The sequence below is a fragment of the Anser brachyrhynchus genome (genome assembly GCF_964034855.1).
Source record: "Anser brachyrhynchus genome assembly, chromosome: 1".
Taxonomy (NCBI): domain Eukaryota; kingdom Metazoa; phylum Chordata; class Aves; order Anseriformes; family Anatidae; genus Anser; species Anser brachyrhynchus.
This window is the reverse complement of record NC_137694.1, coordinates 146,972,027-146,994,587: the sequence shown is the minus strand read 5'-3', so window position 1 is coordinate 146,994,587 and position 22,561 is coordinate 146,972,027. Positions and strand designations below refer to the sequence as shown.

The 22,561-nt window shown below is 42.4% G+C and overlaps 1 protein-coding gene across 3 annotated transcripts in view; it reads right to left on the bottom strand.

Moving 5' to 3' along the window:
• SH3RF3 (SH3 domain containing ring finger 3) overlaps positions 1–22,561 on the bottom strand; it is a 237,620-nt gene that overhangs the window by 188,733 nt on the left and 26,326 nt on the right. Inside the window, exon 1 of one of the 3 annotated variants that reach the window (XM_080583372.1) lies at positions 1,978–14,065. The exons of the other annotated variants lie outside the window; for them this stretch is intronic. Coding sequence (XP_080439498.1) covers positions 1,978–2,073 — 96 coding nt within the window. The 5' untranslated portion in view covers positions 2,074–14,065. Of the gene's footprint in view, positions 1–1,977; positions 14,066–22,561 lie in introns of those variants that run through there. 3 annotated transcript variants of the gene reach the window in all.

Genomic DNA, 22,561 nt, shown 5'->3' with positions numbered 1-22,561 from the left:
AACTTCTCCCGTTTTTGTATTACACTCAACATCTGAACTACTCTCAAGAAAATGACACCAGAAGAAAAGCAACACTGGTGCTTGGTATATGCATCTATAAGACATCTGCATTTTAAATGCAGCATGTTTACCACATCTTAAATATTCTTACTTCCCTCGAGTAATTCCGGATTGCCTTTGAGAAATACGGCAGGCAAACAGGTGGGAGGAGAAAAACCAAAAGATTTAATAAGTGGGCATCTTGGCAAAGAGCCTTCCTCCCTACCCCTCCTCAAGATGCAGAATCTGTTGCCTTCCCATCCTGTTCAGGATGTTGGCTGGACTTTGTACTCCTCCTTCTCCTGATGGATGTACCAAGCATCCCATGGACCACATGGAGGACACGGTGCCTCTGAGCACAAGAGAGTCTCCTCAACCCCACTCCTTGCCCAGAAGCACAGGCTGTCCCACCCAGCCTCCCCCCCACTGCCTCTGCTGGCCTTCCTGTTCCAGGAAGGATAACATTCCCCTGAGGGAAGCGCTTCTAGTTTTGATTTCTTTTCTGCAAAACACAACACACAGGGGAAGAGCTACACCTGCTTCCCCCCGGCCTGGGATGAGCCTTGCCCAGAGCATCCTGCTCGAGGGCAGGTCTGCAGGGTGCTAGCAGCACCCTTATTTTTTATAAAGTGCCAGCCGTGACTGGGAAAACACCAGGCTTGTTCCTGACAGGGTACGCGTAGGTGTCAGAGCCAAATCCACAAGTTAATTAAAAACTGTATTTTCTATGGGAAAACAACACGGACAGCATAATAGAGCTATAATTATACACAGGTTTCCACTGGCAACTTGCTAATTGAATCTTATTCTGTTCCTTAAAGGCGAGCAGTGCTGCTGTCACGCCCTCTTTCATTCCTGCTGGTGCAATTTCCCCGGCAGTCTTCGCGCCGAGGTGTCAGTACGTTTGTGTGCCTGCTCTAAAAGGGACTCGGCATAATGTTCTGTGACACACACATCCCGGAAAGGAGCCGCTGTGCGGCACGGCACATCGCTACACGTGTAATTACCTGCGTCGTTTCATACAGATTTTCAAAAATGAAAATAGGATAAGCCTCTTCTATCTCCAGCCCCGCGTTGTCGTCATAGCAACCCGACACTTTTTCTGCCCCCCCTCCCTACTTTTTCCCAAGGGACAAAGAAAACCACTGGAGACTCCTCAAATCGGCACAGATTAAGCGCAAACAGTTTGCCAAACGCATTCGTTCACCGACACCTCTTTACTTTTGTAATTGCGTGCATCGTGCTCACCGAAAGTGAGCTGCTGCAAGCACAGCCACCTGCTCCCTGCCTGGCAGCATCCCTGCAAAACAACCCAAACCTCCTCTCCTTTACCCCCACCTCTCTCTGCAAGCCGAGTCAAACTCATCCAAGCCAATTTGTTGGTTTTTTTGTTGTTCTTCTGTTTAGCCATTAACTTTCCTGGTTAAATATTTCATGCTCCCTGATGCACGCAGAGGTGAGCTCGGTTTGACTCTGCCTGTACTGCCAACTCCTAAATAATTCTGGCAGCAACAGGTTGAAGCAAAAACCTGTGTCCTATAGGCAGTCCTTTGACGTGTGCCATGCTAAAGAGAAGAGAGATCTGGGTTTTGTGACCACACATACATTTGTATGAGAAAAATGTACCTCTTTCCATCCCTATGAACTTTCATCTGAGTTTGAGAACTATAATCCCCCATTGAGCCCCTCCATCCTCACGTGTTGCAGAGGGATTTTCCACAGCCTGACACCCACCTTCACGGCAGCCCTGGCCACAACACCGGTGGGAAGCCCCATGAGAGGGATCCTGGACCACCAGCCCCGCAGCTACATGCCCACAACTCCACGCTGCAGGTGCTGTGAAGCCGCCAGCAAGGCCCTCGTGCCCCAGGGGGAGCGTGGGTGACACAACCGTCCACCCCTGGAAACCCTCTCTTCCAGACAAATGAGGCTACTCACTGCTTTCAGCGCAAATGAAGACAAAGTGCTGAAAAGATGATGATGACCTCTCGTGCCAGCTGTCAGGAGGCGGTGTGGAACGTAAAAATGGAGCATAAAGGCTTACTGGCACTGGGTACCAGCCACGTCCACTTGCCACAGCAGTCACCAGACATTGTTTTCACAGATGCACCAGGCTCTGTCCCATTTCAGGTCATAATGAGCTGCAGATGTGAGATGCATTTAAGATTCCGAGTCTGCAGAGATGAAACACTGTACATAGCTGCTTCTGCCACATTTTTACTTGCTATTTTTTAATAATGACAATTTAACATCATTGTGCGCTTCATATACTGTAAAGGCAAATTCAGCAGTCATTCTAAAGGGCTCTGATTGCTGAACAAATCTTGCAAATAGCTTCCCAACATTTTGCAAAATCCAAATATATGCTGAAATTTCAGTGCCACTTTGATAGTTCTCAAGGGTGAAGTAATAAATAATTAGGAAGCACCATACTTTGGAGATACAGAGCTAATGTTTCAATTAGAAGCATCCCCATCTTGCTTTTAAAGTATTTCAAAATCTGTATGGAAAAAAAAAAGCTGGCACTATACAGAATATATTTACACACATCAAAGAAAAAGTTGCAGGGAAAAGCTTAATTAAACTGAAATTCTCATTGATAATTCAATCATACATTTCAGAAGGGAAAAACACCTTATATAACACCAAGAAAATATGACAAATGTTGGAAAGCCTAGAATTCCCCAAATGAAGCTAAAATTAAATTCCTTCAAAGTTGCAGAATTTACTCTATCAAAAAACCTTAACACTTTTCCAGTAACCCTTTCACATGATGATGTAATTAGCTCCAATTTTCTGGTTGCTTTTGGCACAGACTTAAAGCTATTCAGTGTCCTGTGTCACCAGCTCCTACTGTGGTTAAGAGTATAGTGAATGGTGTATTAGAAACAACCTGGAGCTACCAGCAGAGCTACAGCAGCTCTATATCAAACTCCAGCGCTGACTCTAAAAGCTGCTTTCCAGCACAGTTTATTTAACATTAACCATGAATATATACAGTCTTCAATGCTCATTTCGGGGAGGGGATGCAATAACATAAAGCTTTGCAGATGCTTGCAACACATAGAGCAAGACTTTTGCAAGTTATGCCTAGATATCATTGCCTCTCAGCATTCGTGAAACGTATATTTTCCAAAGCATGTGTTGAAATGCTGCAAATGAACGTATTTTGTTCAGAAGCAAGAAATTATGTTAAAAGACGCAGAATTCTATGTTATTCTACTCACAGGAACTTGCAGTGCGATATGAGTTGTTTACAGCTCTTTTGCAGTTAAAGTTACAAGCCTAAATGAGGAAAGGTCTGCAATAACATCCTTCACTTAACGAAGGTACTGTCTCTAACAGCTATGCACATCATTCTCCTGTATGAAAGGGTAAGAGAGATGGGGATGTTCAGCCTAAAGAAGAGAAGGCTCCAGGGAGACCTTATTTCAATACTTAAAGGGGGCTTATAAAAAAGGAGTACAACTTTCTGCTCAGGCAGATGATGATAGGACAGGGGGGAATGGTTTTAAACTAAAAGAGCAGAGAATTAGATTAGAGGTTAGGAGGTAATTCTTTACTATGAGGGTGGTGAGGCACTGGGACTGGTTGCCCAGATAAGTTGTTGAAAGATCAGGTTGGATGAGTGGGTGGCATCCCTGGCCATGGCAGTGGGGTTGGAATTGATGATCTTAAAAGGTCCTTTCCAACCCAAGCCATTGTATGATTCTATATTCACAAAGGGACCATGTGCACACAGGTTTTGGATGCATTCTTATACCTTACATATTTGAAGACCTACATATCAACTGTGTGTATGCTCTCCAAGCTTACGGAGAGGACTTCTGCCTACTAAGAATATCTGGAAGTAAGACTTTTGTATTTTATACATAAATCTCTACTTCGCATCTGTAAGAAAAAAAAATGCACAAATTTTTCTGAAAAACAAAATCTTTTGAACTTTTCTAAGTACCTCTTAACCATCTACACAATTCACCCACTTGTTCCAGAAAAAAAACAATTCTGTATTATGAAAAGTTATGGTGTGTGAAATCTCATGTTAATTACTTAATTTTGGTGCATTTAAGTGGAGAGAAGGGTAGAGACTGAGAAATCAGGATCAGTGCAGAAACCAAGCTCTGACTTAAAATTTGGAAGGACGAGCACTCCCTCGTAACACAGATCATCACAGCATATTTCCAGGAATAAGTGCAACAAACCAAAACTGGTGGGGGGGGTGGGGGGGTGGAAGGGTGTTAGAGTATAAAATCTAGGTCAGAGGAAGAAGCTAAACAAATACGACACATCCTTTTTCATTAGCCTCACAATTGATTGTGTGAAAGTCTCATCTCCTTCCACACTTGTGCATATGTGACACTAACTGCATCACAGCAGAGCCAAGGAAGGCAGGAGAGGGAATGACAGGAATGTTAAACAAAGGGAGCTCAAGGGACACGTTCAATGAAGCATGAGATATCACATCAGGGTAATAACACACCTGACTATACTAAAGAGAGCTCCCTTCTGGGAGAATTCACTCATGACAGATCCTGCAAAAAAAAACTATTTTTCTCAGTAAACATAAGGACGAAGAAGCAAATGAGGATCCTCAATGATACTGTGCTCAAGGTAAGGCCTAGTAATATAGAAAGTGGTTACTGCATTTTTTCAGAGACTAGATTTGCAAGTGGTTCTTACACACCAAATTTTTATGATACTCTATTCACAGTCCTCATTCTGCTGCTCAGCCACCAGGTTTTTCATTTACAGATGGCTTTGAGATCACAGTTTGTTATTTTATTCAAACATAATTAAAAAACACATTTCATACTTACATCAACAGAGATCTGACTCTCCATAATAGAAAAACTAACACGGAAAACTTCAACAGACAAATGTCTTACTGCTTTCTGTCATCCTCATAGGGATGTCTTCAGTACCTCCCTGTATCCTTGCTGTCTTCAGAATAAGTGCTTTCCTATTATACTAGGGACACAACTCCTACTTAAAGTCACTATCATTTTTCTTGCCTTTGAATAGAAAAGCAAATTAACTGATGAATACATCTGTTATTTCCTTATCTTTTGTGTTCAATTAACCACTATCATTCTGAGTGACAAAAACTGTCTCTTACCATCTGCCTACTACAAATCTGCCTTAAGAACGTTTACCATCATTTATTAATCCCTACAAACCAACATATATTTTTTTTTCTTATTCTTAAAGTAGTATTTTTGCTTTACTTCTGGTCTTTTGGTATGTGAAGAGAATATCACAAAAGTCATTATTGGACATTATCCCTTACTGGACATTATCCCTTCCCATTGCATTGCATCCCAGGCCAAAAAAGAGCAAGTATAAATTTAAGAGCTGTATACAAATGCACAAATAACTCACATTCCATCAGAAATTTTATTTCTAGCATCTTGCAACCTCTCTGACCTTGAAGACTAACTTGGGTGATGTGTGGAAGCAGGAGGGCAGAGAGGTCAGACCTTACATTGCCTTCCATGCCACCTTGAAACAGCCCACCAGGATGATCCTGTGTGGCACATGGCAGCCTTCCAGACGTTTCCTTTCTCAAATCACAATGAAATGCAGACCAACGGTGAGAGAGGGTAGCTAAGGTATGTGTCGGTGGTACGGGCATGTAACATGCATGTTCAGCCTCATGGAGTTAAAACACCCATCTGATGATGGCAACAAACTCTGAATAGAAAACAAAAAGCATACAAAATTAATAATTATACCTTAAGGCTACTGGAGCATCCTATAGGGCCCAGAGGAGACTGAGGGTTAAGTGCATAAGGTGGATGTGCCTAGCCTGCTCCAGAGGGAGCTAGCCCCAGGCGATGCAGATGCAAACCAACCCATGGCACCTGGCCTCAGGGCCCAGGGTTTGTCCTGGCTTGCTTTTATCTTATTCCAGTGAGTCCAGGAATTAAAAGACTCCTTTGTTTAGTCTGCCAGTGAGAAAGACATTCAGTAATTTGAAGTACATTTTCCAGCTAGTAGTTCCTACCATACTTACTGATTCATGTTAAGTAAGCATTGAAGCATTGCTCCTCAGTGCTTATTGGGAACCCCTCAGCAACTCAGGGCTGAATTGCCTTTCTTACTTGACCTCTTCTAGTACTCCTTTGTCGCTAACATTGAAACTTTAACAATACCAAATCCTACAAAGCAGCTGTAAAATCCTTTCCTCCAGGGAGGACGTATTGGTTAGCACAGCAAGCCAACTTTCAGGCTGTGCAAAAGCCTGTCTGGGCCTCAGTTCCTTATGTGGAAAAATCCATAAAAAAACAAACACACAGCTATTGTGTTAATAATACTTCCTTACAAAGATTTCGAGGATAAAAACATCTGTATCTTGTCCAGTTTCATATCTTACAGGGCAACCCATTTGCTGCTCATATTGAAACACAACACAAATTTCCAAGCCTGGCTTCAAGTTCCCAGTGCTGTCACTGTATAATCCAGTGTCATCGTGTCTCTGCTCCAACTACAAAACAGACAAGCCTATATCCACAACTCCGTGGGAAGAATTAAGGTGGGTAAAACAGCTCGATAGCCCTGAATGAGAGTGAGAATTTTGTGCCAGAACTGCAAAGAGTCATTAACAACTGCAGTAACGTTATGTTTAAGAATGATGTCTCAGCTAGCCTGTGCGGGATTTTTATTCAAATTACGTAAGAAAGCAGTTCTGCATTATTTCTACAGAAAATAAATCTCCTTTCATTTTTTGTCAGTTATTATTTCAGTCATTATCAGAATAATTAAAATTCTTCAATGTCCAGGATTTGTATGTTTTGTGGTTTTGGTTTTTTTTCTTTGTTTGTTTTCAAATAAGCTTTTCTTATCTGTGAAGAGCCTTTATTGTCTATTTTCTCAAACTGAAAGAGATCTACCATAGCTAAGGATTAGAGCAAGGTTGGGTCTTCATTTTCTTGTACCAACCTCTGGTATCTTTTCCAGAATTCTTAAATCTTGTCCTTCTGTAGATGGCAAACTATAAACAGTTATGTTTATCATTCTTTTTTCTGTTTAGAGTTATTTGTTCCATGTCCTGTCTTTTAAATTACTTTTATAAAAATCTGTAGAAGGACACAATAGCCCGAGGAGAGATAACTATAAGATATATGCCAGAGAAGATTTATCTTTAATTTAGTAAATTAATTTCAAAATCACAGCATTTGGATCAGCTTTATTTCAATCCTGTATAGGAGCCACGATCACAATAATACTTACTACTTGCAAGGGAAACCTGTTACCATGGCATTCCCATTATGCCTAACATAGACACTGGGGGAAAATTGTTAAGCTCCCTAGAAAATTTCCTTACTCCCAAGAAAAAGGTCTGCAGGTAAAGACTTCTACCTGCCTGCAGCTTGAGGGCACATGGAGACCAGTCAGTCATCAGTAGCAGTTTCTCCAGCTGGAGACACTCCTTCAATAACTGCAGTTCCCATCTGTTTCCTTGAATTACGGCCACATTTGGACAAACACCACCAAAATTTCATAGTGGTGTGGCACCAAAAAAGTAAGCCCCTGTCATCTCCATTCTCATTTGAATTTTAAATGTGCCATTTCTCTCCAAAGTTGATCAGTTGCGCTATTACTCAAAAATGGACATTTCTGAGCAAGAACAGCCACATTTTCTGACTCTTCTCTGTGCTAATGCCTGGCTGAACCATATGGAGGAAAACATGGAGCAGCATCTGCAAGAAGAATGACATTAGTGAAGGAACATGGCTTATAAAAATGTGATTCATGGACGCGGTCACAGTCAGGGAGAGAACCTGCACTGCTCCCTGTGACGGACAAGATTTCTCTGCTTGGGGAAAGTCCTTGGGTGGCTGACAGGCAATGCCTATTTGTTTCTCACTTTGAAAAAAGAAAAGATGCTGGATGACTTTCTGGCTGCCAGACTTTGCTGTGGAGAGAGGAGAGGGTTTCGAAGTTGGGGTTTGTCCTGAGAATTCCTTCAGGAGTTGGACTCGATGACCTTCATGGGCCTTTCCCAACTTAGGATATTATTAGACAACTTTCATGGTGGAACCCTTGCAAACCACCTCTGCTGGGGCACATGGGTCTCATCCACACACACACAGAGCTCTGCCCCGGTCTTACGGGCACTGTCAAGACTTGTGCCTCCAGGAGAACCTGAAAGCTCCCTTTGCATAATGTGGTAGCTGAAAACAGACTTCGTTTCAGCTGGTGGTTTATGTCTTCTTTCATCCTTCCCCTAGGGCCCACAAGCGATATCTCCTCCACACGTCTATTTTGGACATGCTCACCCCAATAAAGGCACGGTGGTCGCAGCCTCCCCAGTGTCACACTATCTTCAGAGGGCCCATGGTGACAATAATGACACAGAGGAGCCACAAGCCCTCCCAGTGGAGCAGCAGCCTCTATGGCATGGAGGGGGTCATCCTTCAGGAGGACCCAACCAGGGACCAAGCATGGGAGTCTTCCAGATACGCTTATTTATTTGGAGGTTAGATGAAAACCTTTTCTTCAGTTTAAAACATCGTCTGCTCCTTCTCATTCTGAATCAAATGGAAGCTTGGAATGACATTTACATGCACTTTGTGTTGAAAATGCCAAAAAGAAACGTTTATAACTATCCCGAGTTATTACTTTTGTTTTATGCTTAGCCAAAATGATTCAGCAAGCAGATTCAGATGCCCTAAAAGTGTATTTCTGGAGAATAACAAGCCAGTAGGACAGCAATTTTTGCACAGCTCTGGCCTGGATCTGGCTTCCTGCAGCTCTGCCTTTGCTGCAGACTTAACTTGAATTATCTGCACTTATGCTACCCTCTCAAGCTGCGCTGCCACCCTGTGAAATGGCAGCGTGCAAGCATCAGGATTAGTGAATGGTATGCTTCTGTTAGCAGTGCAAATGGAGTGCAGTGATAACAATATGGCCAAACCAAGTTTTTGGATGAAAGTGTTTATTTGTCAAACAATGCAGTTTCAGAATCATTAGGAGGATTCACAACCTTCACTTGAATTTAGAAAATAATCTGATAAATATTTGATATGTATTAAATAGCTAAGTATTTCAGAGACCTCCAAGCGCTCTCTTTCACCACTTTTAATTTCTTTTTAAATAAAATATTTCCCATCTTTCATTTTGACAGACTTTTCAGGAATGAAGCTTAGCTCTGGCCAAAGGTCTCAAAAGATCATTTTCCATCACTGGCATTGCCACTTGGACCAGTGGCGTCCATGTGCGACCTGAAGAAGTCTCACAGCCAGAGATGGTTTTTCTAGTGTTGGCTGACAGGATGCAAGCACCACCTCCTGCCTAATGGGTGGCGTCCCTGGAGGTGCGGCCTTGCCTGTGGTGACAAGGGGCTGTTTTTTCTCTCCCTTCTCAAGCCAAACAATTGAGTGCCCCCAGCACCTCTGGAAGCAGAAGGAAAAATAGATGCATCTGGCAGAGCTCCTCAGTGAGCCACTCACTAGCTAGTGAAGCAGAAGACAAATACTCTCATTTTCCTTCTGGCTCTTCCCAGGCTAGCCCACCCTTGAGGCCTGCAGCAGCAGCTGCAAATGCTCCTTTCTCCTTCCCCGTCCACCCGCTGCCTCTCCTGCCCAGAAACCAAACACGTTCCCAGGGCCCAACCGAGGAAGGAGACAACTGCGTTGAAGCAAAGCCTGGAAACATTTCCGTGGCAGGGAGAGCTGGCTGAGCTGCCTGCCTCTGGGGAGGAGAAAAAGGGAGAGGGAAGTCCAGAGGATGGCTGATCTGCTGCCGCTGCTGGTCTCTGGCAGCCTCCCCAGGCTGAAGTACCCACTGCAGCAGAGCTGTAGAGGACAAGCTGTAAATTCCTCCGCGACGTCTTTTGTAAGTCACACTCCAGTGAATCACCATGGCACTACTCTTCTGTATTACATATTCAGCATCTACTCCAAAACAATGTTAAAAATAACTGATTTACTTCAGGCAGGCAGATGGCTACTAAATCCTTCTCCGTTTTTCTGTATCTCGTAAAACTGAGGCTTGTCTCTTCAATATATATATGCTGTGATATGAAGACATTAGAAATACTTGAAATTACAGTGGTTAGAAAGCTGCTAGGATTCAATATAGCCTCAGAAATAAAGTTAACATTTGGCACTGAAACTATGTCAGGGCTGTTTCTCAGATGTCAATGGCACAGCATTGCCCAGAAATTGAACAGCAAAGCCAGATTAAAACTTCTCTGGGGGCCCTTCTGCAGAGTAGGAACTGAGGAGGCTAAACCTTCAGGAGACACAGCTGTCTGGATGCTGCATCCCATCTTTCCAAATTCAAGTCCTCCCTAATAAAACTGCATGGATGGAGGCTTTGAAATGGCAGTAATGCATGTTTTTCCCCACAGCATTGATCACGAAAGACAGAAATATGCAACCTGGAGCTGCAGGGAAGGAGACCTCATGGCACCATGCAGGTGGGAGGGAGCCCACCACACAGCTGCCCATGGGCAACCGCCTCCGGGGCTGACTGTCCCTCAGCCACACTTGTCTTTTTGCTCGGCTGGGACACTCAAAAAGGAGGTTTGGAAGGAGAACAGTGCATATGCAGCAGCCACTGTCTGTCCAGGGACAGGACCTAGGGACAAACCGGGGAGATTAACTATTGAACAGAGCAGGTTCACCCATTTGCCCTACAGAGCTAATAAATGCTTTTCCTCTCGTGGAAAATAAACAGTTAAAAAATCTACTTACTATGACACAGTGTCTTCAATAGGAGCTTTTCTACTACCTTCAGGCATTCGCCTGCATCAAGAAATCCCTGAGAACCACCTAGCTTGGGCTGGATAGTTGCTTTCTGAGTTTTTCAACCCTTGCTAAGAAAAGAAGCAGGTAAATGCCCGCTCTTCAGCAGGATCCTGAATTAACAACTGGCAGCCTGGCACCTGGCTGGCAGCTCTGGACAGCAGGTGGCCACTTGTCCAAATGGCTCTGTGCCCAGGCTCTTGCAAAGGTTTTTCACCATCAAGGTAGAAGCACAGAGGTACTCGAAATCAATAGGAAACTCTGCTTGTAAAGCTGAGTGCATGGTACTGCCCTCCATCTTTGCTTCAGTGTTAGCCTTGAGTCCTCTGCAGAATGAGAAACTAATGGGGAGCTCAGATGTATCATCCTAAGTGACAATTAATTGACCTCAGAGCTGAAGCAGCTCCAAAGGCATCGTGGCTGGCTGCTTTTTGTTTTCTTGTGTCATTGGGAAAAGGTCAGTAGGCTCCTTCAAGAGCCATACAAAGAACTGCTGTAGCAGATTGCCAGCTTGAGAGAGGATTAAATTATGATTCCTCAGACTCCAGTTTTATCTTATGGTAGGTGATTTGTGTGCAGGGCAAAATAGAAGGGAACAGACATCTCAACATTTCTCAAAAGCTTTTCATTTTCAGGTGACCTACAACAGACATCATAAACTATTTGTACTACGAGAGTAGCAGGTACAAAGATAGTGTCTCACCCTCGCTAGATAGCTTTGCTAGGCCCTGTTGATGTATTAATGCCACTGAAAAAAGCTGTAAATCAGAAATGTGGGTCTCATAGGGTAACTGAACACTGTTAAAGAGCTGCTGAGTTTGGAAATTAGAAGTCCTACACTAATAAAAAAATTAAAAACTTCACTCCTACTACGGAGGTAAAAAGGCAAGGATATGCCCTTCCCTGGTGTCCAAATCTTCAAACTCAATTCCAGAGTGCCAGAAGAATACAAACCATTTGTTTTGCTTCACAGCATTAAAACCCACAAGCACCCAAATATCAAAGACACAGATTTCCTTTCCCTGTCAACAATTATTACAATGAAATTATATTGTTTAAAAACAACTAAATATCTGCATCACACTGAAACTTGGCTGTGTTGGCTGTGTTAAGCTGGGTGACTAAGTCCTTGCCATAGCGCACCTTCATACAAAAAGCAGAAGTAATCACCAGCATCCTGATGCACTAAACTAAAGAAAAAAAGAGCATGAGTAGTACTACAGGCAGCACTCCAGACTTCCTGTAGAAATCATGAGGATGCAAGATGTAGGCTAACTTCAAGAGGAATAACACAGCACCTCAACAAAGGAAAAAGACTTCTCACTCTGGCAAACTATATTCATCTAAAGTAACAAGCAATAATTCATAAATGGTCTTTAAAGTTACTAAAGTATACGAGGCTAAATTTTCAACAAGAAGAGTTTGTGTTCAATTTGGCAAATAGTTTTGGTCTTCATGTTTTTGTTTTTGTTTTTATTAAAACAAAACTCTTTAATAAAAATAATAATTTTGTTGTCCTGTTTTCTTAAAAAAAAGCTGTGGATAAGCCTGTAAATGTTACAAAGGGTCTTCTTTCTGTAGTGATTTGAAAAAAGTGAGATCTTCCATAATTTACTTTTACAAAATACTTGTAAGGAACCTACAGTGACAGAAATGCAACTACATGTTTGCTACATGCATGTATTGGAACCGTACCTATGGTCTCATGGGTTTTCCCTGGCATTTCAGCAGCCTAGAAACTTAAGCTTGCAACCCCCTCTGCCACCTGGGATGACGCTGTGCTGGGATGATGTGGAGCACAGGTTATGCCACCATGAGGGATCAGTCACCCCTCTGTCACCCTGACTTCAGCATCCCTGGCAGCATCGCCAGCCGTCTGAGACAGCTGCTGGAGGGAAGGCCATCAGCTCCAGGCATCTTTAATTGCACTGGTTACTTTCTCTGGACATTTTGCTATCTGCTTTCATGACCTTTAAGACCCATCTTTTTGCTCATTTATGGCTATGGTGAGAACTTTTAGGATCCTGCTGCCCGTCCACGGTCTTCGCTGAATCTCTCCTTTCAGGCATTAGCAGCTTTTGTTAAGGTTTAACAGTGTTAAGCATGTATCTCTTTCCCTCCACACACAGCACATCTGTAAATGTTAGGCTGAAAGCCATGCTCACTCTGAAGTGTTCCAGGAAACACATGTGTGAACAACAAAACAGTAATTTCAATTAATGGGGGATGCTATGTGCTTAAGTACAGAAGAAACAGGACGTGTAATGTTAGTTTCTGAATTCTGTACAAGTTTTTGTGTGTCGGTGAGCATAAAACCCGTCTTTCATCATTCACATATTTCACAACACACTAGTCTAGGCTGGTGAAAGTATAACGTTTCTGGCTGTGCAGTCAAGACAAATGGGATTTTTGAATTGCACTTACCAAAATAAAAATCCTAAGTAACTTCCATAAAGGTTGAACATAGCTTTATTGTACTGTTATTGTGTTAAGGGGGAAATTATTAAACATTTTTCCCTTATGCAGACTTCTTAGAAAATGTATTAGAAGCTTTTTAAAAGTGAACATAAAGGGACTATTTGAGAAAACAGCAACTTAAAATAATTATGAAAGGGCTCCTACATTCCTTATAGGGAGGCACATATGATTTTTATACTTTCACCTATTTCTGAGAGAGGGCAGGCCATTTTTGGACCCTTTGGGTAGCATGACAAATCACAAGAAAATTCCTGATATTTAAAGAGAGTGGGGTGTTACATACAGAGCATCTGTCAAACAGAACAGCAGAGCTGGAAACTGAAGAATAAATATTGGTATGACAGAAATAAAACAAAATTGATTGACTGAATGTGGTCTTTTATTAGGACTCAGCTATTATGCTTATCGTATATGTGAGATTCACGTGTGTTTGAAAAACACGGTGACAATGATTCCATTGACAAGGGAGGTTGTGGAGTCTCCTTCCCTCCTTGGACATATTTGAAAGCCTCCTGGAGATGGTCCTGGGCAAGTGGATTGGGGTGGCCCAGCTTGAGCAGAGGCTGCACCATGTGGCCTCCAGAGGTGCCTCCCAGTCTCCAGGTAAGGAAGAGGAATGAGGCCCTGTGCGGCCACACATTTATGTCATCTTGCTCCTTTTTATTCCTCCAGGCTCACTTGGGCTGGGAAGCAACCCTGACCTCTGAGGGAGCATGGAGAGGGACCTCTCCAGGTGATGGGCAGGGGAGGGCTCCCTCACACGCCAAGCACAGCCTGCTCCAGGTAAACCACGTTGCTACATCTGGCACAAATGAAGTTTACAGAAAGTAATGTAATTTTCTATACATGGGGACAGTAAACGCAAAAATAAAACATGCCGCATAAGAGTCAATCCTTAAAATGGATACTTTCATTAATATATCAAAGGTGAAAGTTATTTCAGAAATGCAAAACCTCATTATAAAATAATGATGAAACAATATTTACTACCTCCAACTAAACAAAAAATATGCAATTTATTGGATGGTATAGAAGATGCTGGTTTATTTGGGTTTATTAATAAATCATGATAATTTGGTTCGGTTGTTTTGCTATTAAAAAGTTAGTTTCAATATTGTATTTGTTTCTATTAAAACAATGATTTATGGAGTACTCTTTACATTAAAACCGTTACAGAAACATCAATTTATCAGTAAACCTTAATGTACAAATAAACTGGAGACAACATGTTCAGTTCAAATAAGATTTAGCCTGTTATTGGGTTTTAGAGTAAGGACACAGAAAATTGAACCTTTGTTTATTAAACAATATTGTAAGCAAATGTAGTTTACTGCTTTGTTTGTTAGCTGTATTTTAATAGGCAACCATGTCCCTTTGCATTGTAAATCCTAATGTTGTGCTTAATTTGAAACAGAAATACAACACTAGAATATGAGAGGGCTATTTTTGTATCATTTTATTTCAATTGCAGACTGTACATTTTAATAACTCAAAGAAGGAGGGTGACCTTATAAAAAGTTCACAGAAAAATAATAAGCATGCGCTGGTAATTGTTCCAGCCAAACTTCCAAACGTTCTGGGACCAGCCAGAATTAAGGGAATTGCAGTTTTCAGGAGGGTAACAGCAGTTCTGGCACCAAGGGACAGTTTCCAGCAAACATCGGGTGCAGAGAGAAGCCGCTCTGCCTTTCTCTGCACAGCGATAGCCATGATAACGGGAAACGGCCAACAACCATTTGGAGAGGGTTTCTATCCATCTTACAAACAATGTTTTGCCAGCTTTTGAAAGCTAGGCCCCACCTCAGGAAAAGGAAATCAACTGCACCCCACAATGAGTCAACAAAACCTCGTCCCAAACTGTGTTCCCATCAGAAGAGTCATTGCCTGTGTCCCCGTGCACGTCGGGGTGGACAACTTGGTTCACACCCCACGGTGTATCAGCACAGCCTCACGGCAAACTTTGCCATCACATTTCTTTCAGGTTTTTAATCTATTCCTGCTAACACGAGAGCTGTTTGCTTCCGCTTTGGTGTTTGTTTATTTCTGTTAATTAAAATCTACAGCTATCAATGAGGCTTGAGAGGCTTTCTCATTCCTACTTCTTTGTTCAAGCACCAAAACTATTTTAAATCATTAACTTAAGATCAGGTTTACAAAAATCTCACTATAATAGGCATGACTGATTGTGCATCACAGCTGCTATATGGCATTAATTGTAAAAATCAGGCGGTGGGCTTTGGCCACCTAGAAACAACACAGCATGTCCCCTCCCTGGGTGGTTAATGGGTGTTGGGGTGCCCAGCTGGGTTTTGCTGACACAAAAATAAACAACGCCCAGCACTACTGTCCCGGTTTGATGTTCTCCAGGCTCACGTCATCCATGTAAATGGAGCAGGCTGGTGCCATGCGAGGTGGTGGCAGCGAGGGGCGACCACCAGCCAGCTGGGTTTTGGGGGAAGCTTCCATGTGACCTGAGTGCAGCATCGCCGTTTGAAATAAATTTGTGGGTGCTAATCTAATCAACAAAGTGCCTCAGACTTTCAATAAAGCAGTGCTGCTTTATTTCTAATGAATGCTCAGATTAATTCGTGGAGAAGATGAGTTCAAAACGCTCATACGGCAAACACCGGGAACTTATTGTAGGTTTCCATGAACTGAGCCAAAACATGAGCTGGCATTTCTGGGATTTTTTTTTTTTGTGTGTGTGTGTGTGTGATTATACCAGAAAAGAAGCAGGAACGAAAGGTGTTCCAGCCCCCGGGAAAGAGTCCTGCAAAGCGCTCATACAGAAAATCAGCGCAAGTCACATTGCCGCTGTGTCAGCCTCGCAGAAAGGCTAACAGATGGTCAGCTAGTTTCAGTACGCAGGAATAGGAATTTCCTCCCAAATACTTTGTGAGCTGTCAGGTGGCATTCAGCCTTTCAGGCACTGCCAGAAACCAACCAGCTCAGCAGCACGCATTACGCTGTGTCTGCAGTCAACAAGCTCGGTCATTTGGGAGCGAGACGTGGCCGTGGAGCTCCTTTGGCTTCTTGTGGCTAGGAGAGCAGCAAGACACTATGTTAACTGCAGTAAGTATCTGCATGTATTTCATGCAACTTTTATCAGTCTTTAAAATGTGCCTGTCCTCTTGTTTTCTGAAAACGTTTAAGGGCAAACAGCAGTTCCTGTGGACTTCTTAGCTTGCCTTTGCTCATATTATTTCTTAAGACGCTACAGATGTATTTGCAGCAAACTAATTTACCAGTTTGGCTTGAGAGCTTCTTACATTCCTGATACATAAGAACTACTGAAAAACTATACCATAAATATATAGATACAGCATCCGGCTAGATAGAAAGCTCTGGTTCTGCCTGAAAATACTGTATATTATTATGTAGGCTAATATATGATTAGCACCCTAATAACAATGACACAGGCTATTTGGTCATATAAAGGAAGTGTGAGTTTTTAGTAAAGCAAGTACCTGATACATCTGCAAATAGCAATTAAGTCCAGGCCTTTGACGTGCAGTAGTTCTCAGCAAACGTTAGGGAGGTGAGGCAGTCAGAGCAGCACAGTGATGTGAAGGACACATCCCTTGACCACCTCAGCTGACGAGTGTTTAATCAATTACAGCAATTAATTATTAGCAATAATTCTTACAATTAATTACAGACACAATGTCTATTTCCTCAAAATTATTAATTATTAAACAGTATTACTAACACAAACGTTTGCAAAACTTCACGTACCCTCTCTGATGGAGTTTCAAGCAATCTACTCTTTTGCTGCTCATTTTTAAACAGTTTAAATAGGGCACCGGAAAAACGAACCCATTTCAGACGAAGAGTCTGAAAAGAAATTGAGACATCTGCTGTGGCCTTAGGGCTAGGCACTTGCATCCTGCCTGAGACATGCTTCACAGCTGAAGAAGGTCCATTTCCAAACAAATGCTCCCTCAAGCCAGGCATAATGCTGATCACCGTAACAGACTACCAGGAGATGTGATGGCTAAGCAAAATCTGGGCACCACAGCTACCAAAATTATTTTTTGAACTAAAATAGGAAAAAAAAAAAAAAAAAGGCTGTGAGCAACTTGGTAGCTCTGCAGGTTGCACACTTTATGAAAAGGGCAGATAGAAAGATCTAGCCAGAGCACAGACTTTCATGGTAATTTTACATATTAATACTTATATGTATACAACAAATGTACCACAGAGAGCAAGGAAGATTCTGATGATAGTTGTTCTATGCTCAACCATAAATTTAAACCCATAGCTATATATTGGGGATTCTGCACACTCGATCCACCTGTAGACAGCAATTCTGTCGTGCACGGCACACGTTGCATTTAGCACACAGGTCACGATCAATTGACTCTGCAGACCTAGTGCCTCTGATGTGACTGGAGCATGTCAGTCTGGCAGCCAGTGCTTAGGAGCTATTTGTTCCAGGATTCTGGACTTCCAGCAGTCCAGTCTGAGCTACTGCTCACCCTGCTTGCTGGGCATACTGAAATGTGACAAATAACCAAAAAAAAAAAAAAACCCACAGCAGTAATTAGCGGGTAATGCAATAGTCCACCAAGAATACAAGAAGTAGCAGAGCTGACATACAGGTGCCTGTTTTGCCTACATCTTTGCATTAGACATGCGTAGCTGAAACAAAAACAGTGAAATGAAAGATGTCAAAAAGCAAGAAAGAGGTGGCTGGTCAAACTCTATTAGCATGAGTGAATATTAAATGCCTAGATGCTGTGTGTGCCTTTGAAAATCTCTGACCTAAACTGGGAAAGAAATGTTCTTTACATAACACACAGAATGCCAAACACAGATTTTGGATTCATCCATGAAAACAAAACAGATTATGTTACTATCAGAGAGAGTACGGTGAAGCATCAACCCTCCCATAAACCCAGATGCATACATACATACATAAATAAATCCCTGACCTGCCAAATTTCCTTAGCTGATGTAAACTGCTTTTTAAGATATTTCTATTACATGAGTAAACATCACTTCCTATATTTTTCGTCTACTGAGTGTAAGGATTTAAAGAAGACAAATCAAGTTTATTTTAGATTCCCTAAGGAAAAACAAACCCATCTGTCCTGACTCCTTCCCTGCTGTTTTACAATGTTCACTATTAGTTATTTCCAAAGCACACCTACATTTATCCCTATCTGCAGGAGGAACATTTATCTCACAAATATTCCTGTCAAATGTCTCTAAAATGCCAGCGGATAAAAAAAAGAAAGAAAACTTTTGATCCCCTTACAAATGAAATACGTAGCACAGCAAAAGAATAACGATGAGACCTAACCTGAGAGCCCAAAGCTGGTCTCTTTACACCTTTCACGTATGATGACATGCCTACAGAGAAGTGGAAAAACAGGTGTAATGGACAACAGAGAAGTGCTGTGGCCTCTTTAACTGAACAACGTTGGGCTTGTTATCATAGCAGTGCTTCTTTCATAGTTCTGTGGTTGAAGGCATCACAACTGTTTGATCTTTTCCCCTTCACAGGTGGCACACGTAAAAGCTGAAGACTTGTACTACCTGTAAAAGGGACACAGTTCCCGTGTAGGAAGTCCTGCACACAGAAAGATGTGGTCTTTACATAAATTCCAAGGTTTTGCAAGAAGAGGCTTTTGAAATACAAGGAACCGCTAATTATTCTGGAGAGAATTTACTCAAAATAAGGCTTCTGAATTATTTTTGACTTTAATCTATGAAAGGGACCAAACAATGAAAGGATAAACCCACATATTGTCTTGCTCCTTACCCCAATAAGACGTATCAATAAGCAAGGGACACACTTAGCTTCATTACACAGATACCCATTTCAGCAATATTTCAACTTTGTTAAATCTAACCTGGCCATTCAGACAGCGTATGGGTGGCTCTCAAAGGGTGGTGCTTAAGGACTAACAGCCAGGAGGCAAATTTCCTTTGGAATTGTTTTTACATGCACCCTCTCCCAGATTCGTGGTAAATCACAGCATAGTAAACTGACAGGGAGATCAGCATAATTAACGTGGTAGAGAGCATCATCTACATGTGGACAGAAGTTTAAGCAGCCACCACATGATCACAACCTGGAATTAGCACCAAAAGCCCTGTGTTCTTTTAGGCAAGAAAAAAACTCCATTAAATTTGAAGTTTATTTTTGAAGTGTACTATTGTTAAAACACAAGGACTTGCACCAGCAGTACTGAGGGAAAACCGTGAGCCTCAAAATACAATGGTAGAGGCTGCTTCCCTGGTAAGTTTCATGGCAGTGTCCTACCTACAGAACAGTCAGAGCAGATGCAGAAGTGTCTCTAAGCCCATCGCTACACAAGCAGGACTCAATCCAACATTTACAAACCATCCTGTACCGTGAACTTCCACTGATAAAACACTATTATGCACTCTCTTAACGGTGGCCGTACGTATTTCTGCTCTGGACAGCAATGGCTTACAGCTTGATTTCTGTCATGCTGTTGCCTTACGTGGTGGGACTTCAGTCCTACCCCTTATTTTGGCAGTGCTGCCGCTCATGCTGCACCCAGATGTGGAGGTGCCAGCATGGCACACTGCCATACCAGTCAGAAAGCGTGGAGAGCAGCAATGGCGTTGGCAACTGCATTTCTCCAAAGCTGCACGCTGCCTGCCTTCCCTTGGAGGTACACAAGTCTCCAAGGCACATCTCTCTTAACTCTCTGTTTCCACATCAGTGGTTCTGGTGAGTATCTCAAGACAGTTTTGTTTAATACAGCGCGGAGCTGGGCCATTTCATTAGTCTCAATGACAGCATCTAAACCCAACGGTGCCCCAGGTTCACGTTGCTCTGCCTTGACAATACGAAGACAATTTAGCTTTTGTTCAGGACAATCACAACTCCCATCTGTCTTTGCCAGACGAGGGCCCTCCTGGGGAGCATCCCGCACTGTTCTGTCTCCTAAAACTTGGTCTGGCGGTGCTGATACGAGGTGGGTGAGAGACAAGGAGGCAGCTAGGCCGGGCAGAGAGCACCACGCTACGTCCACGTCACCTGTAATGCTCCCACCAGTGCCCTCACGGCCGCTCACGCCCAGCGGCGTAGACACAACCGCCGACTTCAAGCTGCTCCCCATGCCCTGTTGTTAAATAAACCGTCTTCTCAAGGCAGCTTCTGTGTGAAATAGGTGGGAGTTTGTAGATGGAAACTTCTTCCAGACAGGTGTGAATACTCAGGCTGGGGGAGAGGAACCCTGAGCACATGAGTCAAGGGCAGCAAACAGAAGAAACACATCCCATAGTGAGGGAGATAAGAAATAAAGACTGTGTACCAAAAACTGAGGCTTTTTCAATGGGACAAAGTAGACCAAGCTATTTATAAGAACTATTGCCATTAAAAGCACAGACTTCTAACAGCCAGCCTATGGGAGCGGGTTGCAGATAAGGTGTATTTAGACTGTGCTCTTCCATTGTTATTTTTTAAAATTCTTTCCAAAGAAAAAGCATTTCAATGAACCTTGAATGTATCACAAATTTCATGACAAGTACTCCTTCTATTATATTGCCTACTCTGCTTGGAAAACATAAATAAGTTTAACTAAGGTTGATCATACATTTGCTTTCTATTTGGCTTTATTCTCAAATCATAGTAGTCTTTGTAATACCGACTGTGAACACAAAGATATATAAATTGTTTACATAATTCTTCCTTTTATTTGCTTCGATTTATTTAAAAACAAAAACATGCGACATCCTTAACTTTCACACCATAAGCAAACACAGACAAACAGCTTGCCTCCAACTTGAATTAAGTCCTATTTAAAGCACACCACAAGGCTAATTTCTTGTACTGGCAGCACAGTGATACTGATAACCACATTACGCTACTCAGCCCAACTGTGGGTTCCAGAGAAAACAAAACAGTTGAGGGAAAAATGCAATCCACTTCTGAATAGAAGCATTCACACTGTTCCTTGGGCGCCTTTAATGAGCATCTTTGTACGTGCCTTTGCAGATGTACGTGATGTTGGCATTAACATTATCTTCTCTGTTTTTTGCCCCAGCAAAAGTTTTATTTTACCCTTGAAAAGACGAATGCTAAGATACTTCACCTTGCACTAAAAATCACTTCTACATTAAATGCACAAAAATTGTATCAGATTTCATTTTCTTTACTTCATTTTTCCATACTTCTTGCAGCCTGCAAGACCATAGGACAATTCCATCTAACCCTCAAATGACTTTCCACAGTCATGTAACATTACCAGGATTTTTCCCATCTGGCTCTTTGAGTAAACTTCTACAATTTAACCCAGTCTGCAGTGCACAAAACCCAGCAATGCAAGTTTCCGGGACCAGAATAACATCTTGTCCGTGTTTGCTCCTGCTGACATGGCAGCCCCTCAACCACTCCACTCTCAATATGCAACTGCTGAAAGGGTTTGAGTGTACCTTTCATTAAGCATTCAATTATCTTACTCTTTCAAGTTTCAAAAATACAGTTTGAAATGGAGGATACTTCAATGTACACCAAATTAAACCTTTGCAAAGCTTTACAGGTCCACAGCAGCAGCAGACCAGATGGTAAAAAAAATAAAATGCAACCTGCCACCAGGAGAGAGTTTCTTTCACATATGGTACTAAGGTAGCTGCAAATCTCCACTGACGACATTAAAAAAAAAATAAAATCCGACACCTTTGACTTGGAATTAAAATCATGGCTTCATTAACCCCAATCAGAAAAAAAGACTGGTCTGACACATCTCTCTGCCAATACACCTCCATTTTTAAAACACCAACTGAAACCAATGACATCTTCTACATACTTTTTTGTTGTTAGAGCTATAAAAACGTACATAAGTTTAGGCCCAGCAACATCAGTGCCTGTTTCCATTTCATACTGAGAACAACAGAAGGAGTGTCAATGGCAGACCCCTGGAAAAAGTATGGGGGCCAGGCTGTCCTTGCAAGAGGAAGATGCTCTTTCCTCCAGCAGCAAAAATTACCTTCCAGTTACTTCTAATGTGTTAAAAGAACCTTGTCACTGATCTTGTTTACAGAAGCTTGTGAAGCTGCCAAAGCATGCTAAAAGATGGGGAATGTGGGGCCAGAGCAGGAGCCAGTGATATAGAGATAGCAGCAACCTGTAGTTTCTGATCCCAGCCTGGTAGCACGCTGAGCACTGAGCTCCCCTGCACGGCTAATGTAAGCATGCCAGGCTCCTTCAGATTTATCTACATTAAGTGCTTTCCCTAGAGGAGGACGACAAGAGGATTTACGTCGAATAAGGTAACTGCAGCACACGCACAAGTCCTGGAGGGGAACCATTC